The sequence below is a fragment of the Phodopus roborovskii genome, unplaced genomic scaffold (genome assembly GCF_943737965.1).
Source record: "Phodopus roborovskii unplaced genomic scaffold, PHOROB, whole genome shotgun sequence".
Classification (NCBI taxonomy): domain Eukaryota; kingdom Metazoa; phylum Chordata; class Mammalia; order Rodentia; family Cricetidae; genus Phodopus; species Phodopus roborovskii.
Window position 1 is genome coordinate 4,560,610 of NW_026126423.1, and position 12,770 is coordinate 4,573,379.

The following is a 12,770-nucleotide window of genomic DNA, read 5'->3' on the forward strand; positions in this document are numbered from 1 at the left end:
CATATCTACTAACATCAACCTGATCTATAAACATAAAATCACTTAGAAAAAGACTCACAACTGCTTTCTAGCATTAAATGACTTAGAATTTCGTGAGTCCAGTCTAGTAGTCGCTTCCTTTCCGCTAGAAAGAAAGGATGGGGTCCTCCCTGGGAATTGGAGTTTGTTGAATCTGAAATAAAAAGCTATTGTTAACATTGCATTATGATAGTTGGGATGTAGTCTACATGTTTGTTTTCTACCGAAAGTAATTTCAGTATTTATTTTCCCTACATTTAAAGCTGCTTTGCTTTTACATTTTTCTAAGTTATCTTTGGAGTAGTGGGTTACTAGATAAACATGAAAAGTGCATGTGCTTGAAGGTGAAAGCTCGACAAGCCAAAGGCCATAATTTACTGCACGTTTCATGTAACACTAGATAATTTTTAAAAATTTTCTGAGTAAAATATTTACTGAAAAACCACAGGGCATAAAATCCTGTGGATTAAAGAGTTTTTGAAGTGTTGTGAAGTCATTCCTATCCTGGAATATATCATTCCAGGCAGATTAAATATTGATTCCTTTTGGTGGATATTATCAATGGGAAATATGCCACAAATGATTTTTTAACTTCAGAAAACATTTTTAGAAAGCAAATATAAATCAGTAAATATGAAAAACAGCCAACTATAAAACTATTTTTTGCACAACTGAAATACGTCTAAAGTAGAGGTGAGGAAGTATCTGCCTCGTGTGAGGAGTTTTAAACATGGCTACATAACACACGCAGGACATACAACACAGACTGCATTTCTCACAAAAGTGTAATCTGTCCACATTTTTGAAAAATACTGACTTCTGTTGCTACCGTTTTATAAATATTGACAACATTTTTGTGTTTCAAATAATACATGCTCATTATAGAAACACCAGTATGTTTTTACATGTATCCTAACACACACACATGCATTTGTTATTCAGAAAATAGTGTGACTTCTTATAGACAAGAATATGGTGAATGTGAAAAACAGGACTAGTTAGCACGAGGTGTTTCTGTGCATGTGTGTGTTTGCAGTTTCTGTTGCACATTTTTAGAGGGGAACATTTTCATGCTAATTTAATCTTTGAATTTTTTTTTTCAGACATCCCCAAGGTCATGATTGAGCCTTCAGGTCCAGTTCACGTGCCGGAGAGAAATGGTACAATCTTAAAGGGTGATGGAGGACATGCTAATAGGATTCCTGATGCGGGAAGTACGCGGTGGCCCCTGAAGACACCGCATATTCCTCCTGTCATTGCCAACAGGCCCACTTATAGGCCAACAACAAGACCTACACCAAATCCAACTCCACAGCCTACCCCACCCCCACCCCCACCCCCACCCCTCCCAACAGAGCTCAGAACAACTCCACTACCACCAACCCCAGAAAGGCCATCCACCAGACCGACTACTACAGCGCCTGCTACCAGTACAGCTACTCGAGTTACTACCATTGACAATGGGCTACAGACGGATCCTCAGAAACCCAGAGGAGATGTATTCAGTAAGTCACATACATACTTACCTTTTTAAAGATTTATTTATTTAATGTGGGTGAGTGCCTTGTCTTCATGTGTGCACTGTGTGCTGTGTCCACGCCAGGTGAAGAGGGCATTGGATTCCCCAGACCCGGAATTGCAGTTGGCTGTGAGCCACCATGTGTGTGCTGGGAATCAAACCTGAGTCCTAGCCCTGTCACAGCTGTCACTAGCCCTGAGCCATCTCTTCAGCCTTAATTTTTTTTCTTTTACTAGACCTTTTAAGATGATGTTCCACCTTAGGCCATGTTTTTAGGAAACCCAACTGATAAAAAGGGCTAGCTGATTAGTTCCCTCCATGGTGATTGGTGTACAGTACAGAAAACTGTGTGAAGAGTCAGTGTGGTTGGGCAAGTAGGAGAGAATGTGTGTAGATGGGAGGGATGACTTACAAAAGTCAGGCAGCAAATCCCAGCTCCTACTCACCGTGGGAACTCTCCTGGCATAGTCGGCTCTACTTGGTAGCATTCAAAAGTGGGGAACTGAGTATGTCTAATGCTATTTAACTTTTAACCTAAGTGTCCTTTCATTAAGAGAATACGTTCAGGCATCCTTTGGGGAGACAAACCTTGTTAGATACTGGGCTCACAAGGATAAAGTTTAGTCCAGTGAGAAAGAAGAGTCCTGGTAGTTAACTGGGGTCCTATGTCAATGACTGGAATGGGATTTGTGTACACTGTTCTAGCGATGGCTTGAAGGGGTCAGATATTTTACAGACTTGTCGAGTGAAACTGGACGAAAGGAAATGAGGGACGGGAGGCATCATAGTTAAAGGAGGCACAGAAACAGGAAGCGGTGTAGACTGCCAGCTGGAGGGTTACATCAGGGACTCAGATGAGGCTGAATGCCTGCCCCTCGTACAGGCTGTCAGCTGGTGTAGCATGGAGATGGGCCTCAGTTAAAGCTCTTAGCCCTTCACAGGGACTGAGCAGAGGCTAAAACCACCAGTGGAGACAGGTTATGGAAAGAAAAGTAAGCGTGAGGGAGATGAAAATAGGTACATTTGTACGGTCTGCTTGTGTATACTCGCTTGCCCTGTTACAGTTCACGTATACGTAGTGTCCTGTGCATTCACAATGTCTGTCACCCCTTTAGCTTTCTTTTATCACTAATTTATGCTTTTTCCCATGAGGGAGCCAAAGTATGTCATTTAAATTAAATGTCATTGTAATATTTTTTGAGCTAAATAGAATACTGGTGTTTGTAATCTGTGTGTGTTGGGGGGGGGTACATACTTGTATGTGTGTGCATGTGGAGACCGCAGGACAACTTTGTTGTTGTTTCTCAGGTGGAGTCAACTTTTTTTTTTTCTTTTGAGACAGGTCTCTCATAGGTCTGGAATTGCCCATAGACTAGGCTGGCTAGCTGGTGAGGTACTGGCATCCATCTCTCTCTGTTTGTCCAGCATGGTGGTTATAAGTGCACCAGGCCCAGATTTACATCTTTAACCTGGTTCCTGGGGGTTGGACACAAGCACGGTACTGGCTGAGCTGTCTCCCGGCTGCCACGATGACTGTGGTTCCTCCCAAGAGAAGACTTAAACTGCTTCCAGCCTACATGAGATTATCAGTTTCCCCCCCCCCCCACTTTGGGGCTGTTTTCCATTTAAAGGAAGGCTGAGATTCATTCTGTTGTGGTTGTGCATGTTTTAGACAGTCTGCATACGTTTTAGGGGAATTAGATGGTAGATCTGAAAATACACTTCTCATATGTGCATGTCTATTTGGGTTTGAAATTGTTGTAATCATCTTCCTGTGTGTGTTGTCTCTCCTTTGTATTGTCCTGTCTTTTTGTGGTCTTCCTATAATGTGATGTTTACTCATCCAACTGTGGCATCTACGTTGTTTTTCTGCCTTCACTGATCATGAAAAGTTGTCAGCATAGCATAAATACACACACTGATGGAGAGGACATTTTTCCAGGTATTCCTTTTAATTGTTCCTCTCTCTAAAGAGTCCTTCTGAATGTTTTCCTCTTCACACAGAGATAAACAGTGAGAGATTCAAAACAGTACTGAAGTTTACAGGCAAAAGCCAGCAGTGTTAGGCAGGACAGTGTGAGGCTGGGGGAGAGCCTGGCTGCACTGAATCTCCCGACCGCCCACGGTCAGAGAGTGAGCCTCAGGACAGTCTCTGGGAGATCACTTTGATCCTGTGCCAGGGCTGTCACATGCCACAGATAACCTTGCCACTCAGACACCCGGCCAGGAATTAAAGTCCACTCGCTTCATCTTCAGCAATAGCTACTCCTAAGTTTAGAGTGTAGGAGAATATTTTGGAGACATCTTAACTTGGTTTATTGTGTTATAGCATGTAATTTGAAACATAAAAGGTTACTAAACTTTTTATTCAGAAAAAAAATAAACCGTTCTTTTTCATTATTCATTCACTGTGAAGATAGAAAGGAACCTTGGCACATTTTTAGTTCACCTAATTTTTTTTTTTTTTATTTTGAAAAAAGAATATATCTAAGGTCTCACTGTTTCTTGCCAAGAGATTGTGCCCCTTTGGACCAAGTCTTCTCTCTCTTGGTTTATAGATCCCAAATCCACCATATGTCCATAATCTAAACGGATTGTGGAATATAGATTGTTTTAGAAACATAATTGTGTGTTAACTTTATGTGACACACTGAAGGACTCTTTCCACAGTGAAATGCATTGATGTTAACAAAGAGAGAAATGTCAACCATGTAGAACTATCATCTCTCAAAGCATGTCTGTTTCCTACCTCCTCGAGACAATTAAAATAAAATTTTACTTTATGATCTTATTGTGGAAAGGTTAGTCAGCTTAAAGGCTAATGAGTATTTTAATATGTATGAGACAATCCCTTAACACATTGTGGGTTTGCAAAGAGTACCATGGGCACCAACATTTTGTTCCTTGGCTATTGCTACAAAAGAAAGGGATACAGAATTACAGATTTAATCTAAACACAAATAAGTGGCTGTTGTGCTAATTGCCATGGTCTCTGGGTATTTTAATTTGGGGCCTGGGAACATTACTAAAACAACAGTGCTTACATATCCAAGAGCCTTATTCTTATATCCCATAACTTTATGAGGTCTCTGAGGTCATCCCTGTTATATACAGCATCCTACCCATAACCCAGATCACAACTGAGACATCCTTGTTTAACCTAAATTTATGAAACCATAATATTGTCATACACCCAGAGGCAATGTTTCTTGGTTGTGATTTTAAGATTCACTTCCCATGTATTTCAACAAGTACCTCAGAAAATGAATCAACTCTTTCTTCAGACTAAGTCATTGGAAATGCATTTCCTGTTGCCCCCATATTCTCCTCAATTCTGACGGCCTTCTAAATGATCAGTTATTTCAGATTACAGTTTTACTCTTGCCCTGGTGTAGGGTAGCATAGCCACTGACAGTAAATATCCTCTAAAAAATGTTGTATCCGGTGTACTTTTACATTCTAAGCCTGGTGTTGAGAGCTAGTATAAATCATGGGAAGGGAATATGAAAATATGTTGAAACATATGAGATGAATTCCCTGTAGCACTCAGCTTGGGAGAAACTGAGTCAGAAGCCTGGTTTTGCTTCACACCTCTGGTTTATCAGTTTGCCACTTTGCTCAGTCACCCAGGCCTTCATTTCCACTGAGTGGGTTCAAGGTCAGAGAGAATCCAAGTAAAAATTGTATGAATAATGAGCTACTATGAAATGGAAAAGATTACTTACTATATTTATTCACTGTAGCCATACTGGGGAGAATAAATGTATTAAAAAGTCACTTCTCGTGTAGGATATGAAATATTAAACACGTTTCTGAAAATAAGAATACTCTGAGGCGGTGCTTCTCAACCTTCCTAATGCTGCAACCCTTTAGTACAGTTCCTTGTGTTGTGGTGACCCCAGCCATAAAATTATTTTCATTGTCACTTCATAACTATAATTTTTCTACTGTTATGAATCATAATGTTTTTGGACATAGAGGTTTGTGAAAGGGGTTGTAACCTGTAGCTTGAAAACCACTGCTCTAAGGGTCTGAGGAATTTTGTTGTTGTTGTCGTTAATGGGACTAGAATCTAACTAGATGCATTTCAGAGCTAATTGTAAACCAGCTAATAGTCTATATGGAACTACACCAAAGTCCCTGACAAAGGATAACACTGTTCTTTCATTGATGGGACAAAGTAGCACTTTTTGGAGTGTGTTTCTTAAGTCATTAGCTCCCTGAAATGTTATATAAGTTCTGGGCTAAACAAGTTAACTAGCTAGGTGTGTTAGCTAGAAGGCTTTTCAAAGCTGTAATGTGCTAATGGTCACTGTAAGTTTCTAGAAGCCTAGACAGTGTGTATCATCTTCAGATGGATTTAACCATGGTATTATTTAACTCACTGGATTAGAATTCTCAGCAACCAGTGCCTGGTCAGGTCTTGGCTGAACTAAGAAGTATGAAGACCTCTCACCACAATAGCCAGGAGCCCTGACTAAGTAGCTTGCATCATACACCATGCTGAGACTAATGTGGCTGTTCTGAGTCGCTCTGGTGGAGATAACAGTAGTTCAGGCAGGGAAGAAAGGCACTGGGCTGACAAGCAGAGAATCAGATTTAAAAGATGGCATGCTTGTCTGGATCCAGGGGATCACTAGAAAGCAAGGGACTAAACACAAGAGCAAGACTCTGCCATCCACAGAGGTAGGAAGGTAAGAGCTCTGTATGAGCAAAGGAAAAACGGGTCTTAGCAGAGGAAGCTGGGGGAGAACGCATCCTGATCTGGTAGGGAAGGAAGGGACGCTCATCTATTTTTTAAATTACCTGGAAAAATACCAGTGCTTAACCGAGAAATTAAATACAAAACAAGATATACCACTTTACCCCAATTACATATAAACACGCGACTCCATTTGTTTGGGGGTGTGTGAAAGTCTGGAAGAAGAAAGTCAAAGCCATGGCCATGGATATATGCCATTTATGGTGCTTTGGGCGACTTTCTTGTTAGCCTCAGGCAGTAGTCTTTAAACCCCTCATTGTCGGTCAAGGATAACATGCATTTATGGCGCCAGAGACTCTTTAGGAGAGAGAGCAGTGGTAATGGACTCTCACCCTCCCCGAGGGAAAGGGAAGAGTGGCGCTGTACTGTTCGAGAAAATGCCCCAGGGAGTTCTGTCCTTTTTTTAATTAATAAATTATATTTAAATAGAAACAATCTTATTTCACATATCAATCCCAGTTCCCTCTCCCTCTCTCCCTCGCCACCACTGACCGCCCCCCCCCCCATCCCATCCACTCTCCAGGGAGGGTGAGGCCTTCCAGGAGGGATCATCAAAATCTGTCAAGTCACTGAGACACATTCGGGGACCTGGCTTGGTCCTGTGTTGGTTTCCCAGCTCTCAGGCTGGGGTCCATGAGTTCCTGCTTGCTCAGGTCAGCTGTTTCTGTGGGTTTCCCAGCGTGGTGTTGACCCCTTTGTTTGTCCGGTTTCATTCGAAATATTTCTAGTTTTTAGAATTTATTTAGACGTTAGAATGACTTTTATTAACTTCTAAATGTCCAAAACTTTCTTTAGAATAGAATGTGCTGTAAATGGCCAGTTTCAGCTGAAACACCCCAGTTACTGCAAGGAATACTGGATCACTTGCATCCCCACTTTTTTTTTTTTTTTTTTTTTTTTTTTTGGTTGTTTGTTTTGTTTTCAGAATCTAGATTGAACTATTGACCTAGAATACCCTGGGTGCTTATCTAAAGTTCCTCTTCTCTGGGGCATACCACTCGTGCAGACTGTCTGGGTTGGTCAGTGTGTGTACAACTTATATGCAGGTCTGTTCATATGAAGACTGATTCAGTAGGGCCGGGATAGGATCTCAGATTGCATTTTTAGTGCACTCACGGGTGTGCTGTTGATATATATGCAGGCCACATTGTGTGGCAGGGCCCCCAGCCTCAGTGGCAGCTTCTGTCCAGCAGAACCGTGTCTTGCATGCAAACATAAATAGCCAGATGCAGGCTGTTTAAAAATGCAATAATTGCATGATAGAAATTTGCCATCTGCACCAAATAAGACAAAGGCAAAGGTGTGATAGACTCGGGATTATAGAATATAATGTAATTAATCGCTGCTACATTGTTTCACAAGTGGCTGGGGACCCCCTTGCTGGTGCTGTTGTCCTAGAACGTGAGAATGAGTTGAAAGCTCTATAAACAGCAAGAGGACAGTTGCCTGCTTCTGCTGACCTCTGCCCTGCCATGTGCTTGCTGTCCTGGGGGTTTGTCTTCCTGTCATTTGTCTTCTTCGATAGCTTTCGTAGTCTGTAGATCCCAGCGTTTCAAGTCCAGCATTTCAAGTCCTGCGTTTCAAGTCTCTTTTCTAATTCTGGGTGGGGATGAGTAAACTGATTGTTTCAGCTGAGGGGTGCAAAGGTCTTCCGACTGGTTTGTCCTCCAGGAAACAGTGAGGCCTGCAGAGACCCCGAGACGACGCTGAGGTTCCTGGAGATTAAATCTCTGCCAGTACTGTGGAGATATGTTTGCTGCTGCTCACAGGTCCGGGTCTGGTGCTGTGGATTCTGGGAGTTTTTTAAGATTTTTTGATTTGTATTTTAAAGGGATTCTGTGGCAGCTGGTGAAAAGAGAGAAGTATGATTCTTTTCAGAAAGGATAGATTGAGTTCTTAGTGAACGTGACCTAGGTTAGAGATCAGGAGTTTTTCAGGTTCTGTGCATATTTACACAATTAAAGACTGTCTTTGGGGCACGTCACCAAATTCTTGGGCCTCCATTCCCTCACCCGAATGGTGAAGTAGTTGCAGCGTGCACCTCACTGGGAGGCTGTGTTAGGTGGGAAGGTCCATGCAAAACTCTTATCCCAGTGATGGCCACATATGGACTTTAGCCGTTTCTACAACCACTGATGCTGAATTTGTTTTTATCCTAATAACAGTGTTTTCTAATTAACTCATAAAAGAAGCCGTATAGTCTAGTGATGACTAGTTTTTGTTCTGATGCTGTATTATTATGGTTGACTGCAGTCTTGATGCTATTTTTGGCTAAAGTTATCTTTTCAAAACTAATTATCTATAAGTGTGAACAGAAAATGAAAGTAGAAACGAGTTATTTTGTTTATTACCAAATAAGTAGCATTTTGTGTTTGGATCAGGTATTCCTGGCACATACAAAGTTAAGCAGATATTAAAATAGAGACACTGTCACCTCAGCTTTTGCACTGTGACTGTAATGACAGTTGTCTCCCAGACATGAACCTGTCCAGACCGAAAGCTTTCGTGAAAGGTCTTGTGAGTAGCAGAAACAAAAGCTTCCTTCCTCCTTGCTCAGGTGTGCTGCACCGAGTCCAGGTAACCCTGGCGGGGTGTTTCCGTAACACCTGTGTGGAGGTGTGCACGCTGGCCTGGGGGAGCCTCCCCGTCATGGTCTGCTGTTGCTGTGGCCTAGAGAGGGTAGGAGAACCAAGCCTGTGAGATACTCTCTTGATTCTTACAGCCATGCATAGTGAAGAACCATGTTTCGGAGTCTCCGTCCCCTGGTACTTCCCTGGGTAATGCCTCTGAGTTGTTCTGAAACTTTATAAAAGTCACACAGAGTATACAAAGGAGGAAGGGGTCTGCCTCCACCACAGACTCATTACTGAGCACCTGGCCCTGTCTTCTTTTGCCAGGGAGTTCATTTTTCCCAGTCCTGTTCATTTTTCTCAGCTCTGTCCTCTGACCTCCGTAGGTCCTTCCTATGGAATCTGGCGTTGGAAGCCGGATCTTATTTCTGTAGGGCTCAGCAGCTGTTTTCTTGTTTTGAGTAACCAACATTTGGCTAAGATGTCTCTTGAGGGAGGGTAAGGAAATGGCAGAAACTCATTTCCAATCTTTTTATTTTCTTCTCTCTGCTGAGTATGTTCTGTTTGTGGAGAGGGAGCGGGAAGGAGAGGAGAGAGAGGGTCCTACCCCATAAAGCCCTAGTAAGGCTTTTATTGCTCTCCCCCATTCTATAGTCTCTTAAAATACCTAGGATTTTCCCCCACCTCAAGCACATTTGAACAAAATACAGATGAATACATGTGTACCTATCTCTTCAGTGAAGAAAGCAGCTATGCATAGAAAGAATTCAAGACAGTGTTATCTGTAATCTTTTATGTAAGGAGTACGGTTTTTCCGCCTGCTGCCCGGTCTTGTCCTGCTACCACGCCACCAGCCCCAAATAACACACAGAGACTCTGTATTTGATACAATACTGTTGGCCCAGTTACTTGTTTCTTATCGGCTAGCTCTATCTTAATTATTAACCCATTTCGGCTGATCTATGTATTTCTCTTACCGGGGAGCCAGCGGCATACTGCTTTCTCCAGACTCTCCATCTTGGCTCCTCCTTCCTCCTTCCTATTTCCTCCTTGTCTCCTAGTCCCTCCTATCTTCCTTTCCTATTGGCCAACAGTGCTTTATTATTAACCAGTATGAGAAACATATATACATAATGGCATCTCCCATCATCTCCTCTTTTCTGTTTAAATAAAAAGAAGTGTTTTAACCTTAACATAGCAAAATATATAACACATCAGTTATCAAATAAGAATCACAGCTAACAATATTTAGTCCATTAACATTTAGCAAGACTAAAAGAAACTATTCTATCATCTATCCTATATTTGTGAATCTAAAGTCCTATATGTAACTTATCTTTAAACCTAACTAAGGAAAACTATAACCATAACTATTTGTCTTCAACTCCATCAAAGACCACAGAAGGATAATATATAAGCTCTAGAAATGACAGAGACATCTTGCCTTTTCAGTCACCCGAAGTTCTTCTGTAATCTTCCATCTTCAGCCCATAGGCCATAGTGTGTCTGACAGACTCTCCAGTAAAGCAGGAAACTTTAAACTGTCTTCTTGTATTGGCAGTTTGTCAGTCACTTTTCTCCGTGCCCTGCATACTGTCTCGCAGACTCTTCCATGAAGCAGGATCTCTGTAGCAATGTCCATCTTGAATCAGGAGTCACTTTCCTGTGGGTCCTGCATGTCCAGTTTATACATCACAAAGTCAAACAGTCCAAACAAGAGCAGTATCTTGTCCAAATGGCTAGTCTTGCCATATTGGAAGCAAACTCCAAAACGAGTTTCTTCAATGTCCATCTTCTTTTCTGGTGCAGGTGGTATTGCCAAGAGCAATTATGTCTCACTGTCACGAAAACCCTAATCCATTTTAAATGCCATATTCTGTAGGTCTTTGAAAGGTTTGAAGAATGCCTATCCATCTCAAATACATCTCTATATATCTAGAAAACCTAACTAAACTATAAGTTTTGACTATTATAGGTAACTATAAATAATCTGCACAAAATTATACATTACATTTCTAACTGAGCTATATAATAAACACAATACCTAAACAAGAGGAGAAATATACATATGACAAAATTGAACTTAAATTTGTATCAGTAAATGAAAATCCATTCCAAAACAAAGTATTCATATCTATACCATAATTCCCTTTTTACCTTTAAAAAGAACTGGCTGTGATCATTAACCATTTATAACCAAGTACATTTAAATGAAACCAAACATTTATAAACAATATTTGGGAATTTTTTAACCTTTTGTTAAATTTTAAGTGGAAGTTCTTATTAGCCACGTGGGCGCCATTTGTAAGGAGTACGGTTTTTCCGCCTGCTGCCCGGTCTTGTCCTGCTACCACGCCACCAGCCCCAAATAACACACAGAGACTCTGTATTTGATACAATACTGTTGGCCCAGTTACTTGTTTCTTATCGGCTAGCTCTATCTTAATTATTAACCCATTTCGGCTGATCTATGTATTTCTCTTACCGGGGAGCCAGCGGCATACTGCTTTCTCCAGACTCTCCATCTTGGCTCCTCCTTCCTCCTTCCTATTTCCTCCTTGTCTCCTAGTCCCTCCTATCTTCCTTTCCTATTGGCCAACAGTGCTTTATTATTAACCAGTATGAGAAACATATATACATAATGGCATCTCCCATCACTTTTACTCGAAGAACTAGTGCCAGAACTGGCCTGGGCGATGTCGTGGAAACCACTTTGAGCAGAACCGGAGTGCGTAAACCTCCCTGTAATAAATAATGCTTAGGGGTCTGCTAGCAGCTTGGCGGTGGAGGTATATACAATAATATTTACATTTTCTTCTCTGTGTTTACTGTTAAGGTTTTATTGGGTAAAAACTGCAGCTGACTGTGAGAAATCGCACTTATGAATATAGTTAATATTACCACATCTCGGGAGAAATTGTATTTAATAGAATTTACTGAGATGGTATTTTTTTTCTTTTTGCAAAAAAGGACCGCTTCTTTTTGTAGTGGCTTTCCCCCTGTGGGCACCAGGACTCTGAGGCCATTAAGACACTCTCCTGTGTCCTCAGCCCACTGCAATCCCACCTTATCCACAGCCTCCATCTTTGGGAGTTAGGATCTTCTGTATCCCATAGTCTCCAACTTTAGAAGTTAGTACCTTCTTTCTTTTAGTTAGGAGCAACAAGCAAGGTTTTTTGTTTTTGATTTTGTTTAATTTTTACTTATTTATTTATTTTTGCTTTTTGCGACAGAGTCTCCCTGTGTTGCCTTGGCTGGCCCACCAAACTATGTAGGCCATGGTGGCCTTGAACTCATACAGATTTGCTTGCTTCTGCCTCCCAAGTGCTGGTAATGAAGCCGTGTGCCATCACACCACAAGAATGTTTTTATTGGTGCAATATTGAATAATGTCAGGAAAATGTTGAGTAAAAACATTTTTTTACAGTAACTGTAGTCTTGAATGTTCCCTCCTTGTCATTGCCCAAGTGCAGCAGAATGATTTTCATGCAAACCTTACCTTGTCACTACTGTAAAACCCTTTGGAGTGTCCAGTTTCTGCCAAGATAAAATCCAAAATTTTAGGAAGGGTTTAAACAGTCACCCTGCAGCTCCGGATTCACCTGGAGCCTTAGTCCCTGCGCTCTGCCTCTCCCCTAGGCTCTTGTGCTGCCTGGAGGTCCAGGGCCTACACCCTTCAGATCACTTCTCAGAGAGTGTCAGCATCTCCCCGTCCTGGATGAGCTTTGCCAGGCTTCACCCGTCCTAGCTACACTGAAGTGCATCTTCTATCTACCTTTCCATTAAAGCCCCCGTTATGTCCACCTTCACCTCGGAGAATGCAGGCAAGTGACAGCAGGAGTGAACTATGCTCCGTGCCTTACAGGCGCTTAGCCCAGTCCCCTGCACTGTACCGAGGAGC

General features: G+C 41.7%; 1 protein-coding gene across 4 annotated transcripts in view; it reads left to right on the forward strand.

The window, feature by feature from the left end:
* The window catches only part of Npnt (nephronectin), a 70,733-nt gene that overhangs the window by 43,600 nt on the left and 14,363 nt on the right, over positions 1-12,770 (forward strand). For all 4 annotated transcript variants that reach the window (XM_051185469.1, XM_051185472.1, XM_051185470.1 and 1 more), the window contains one exon: positions 1,122-1,523. In XM_051185469.1, the coding sequence (XP_051041426.1) occupies positions 1,122-1,523 (402 nt within the window). The remainder of the gene's footprint in view (positions 1-1,121; positions 1,524-12,770) is intronic.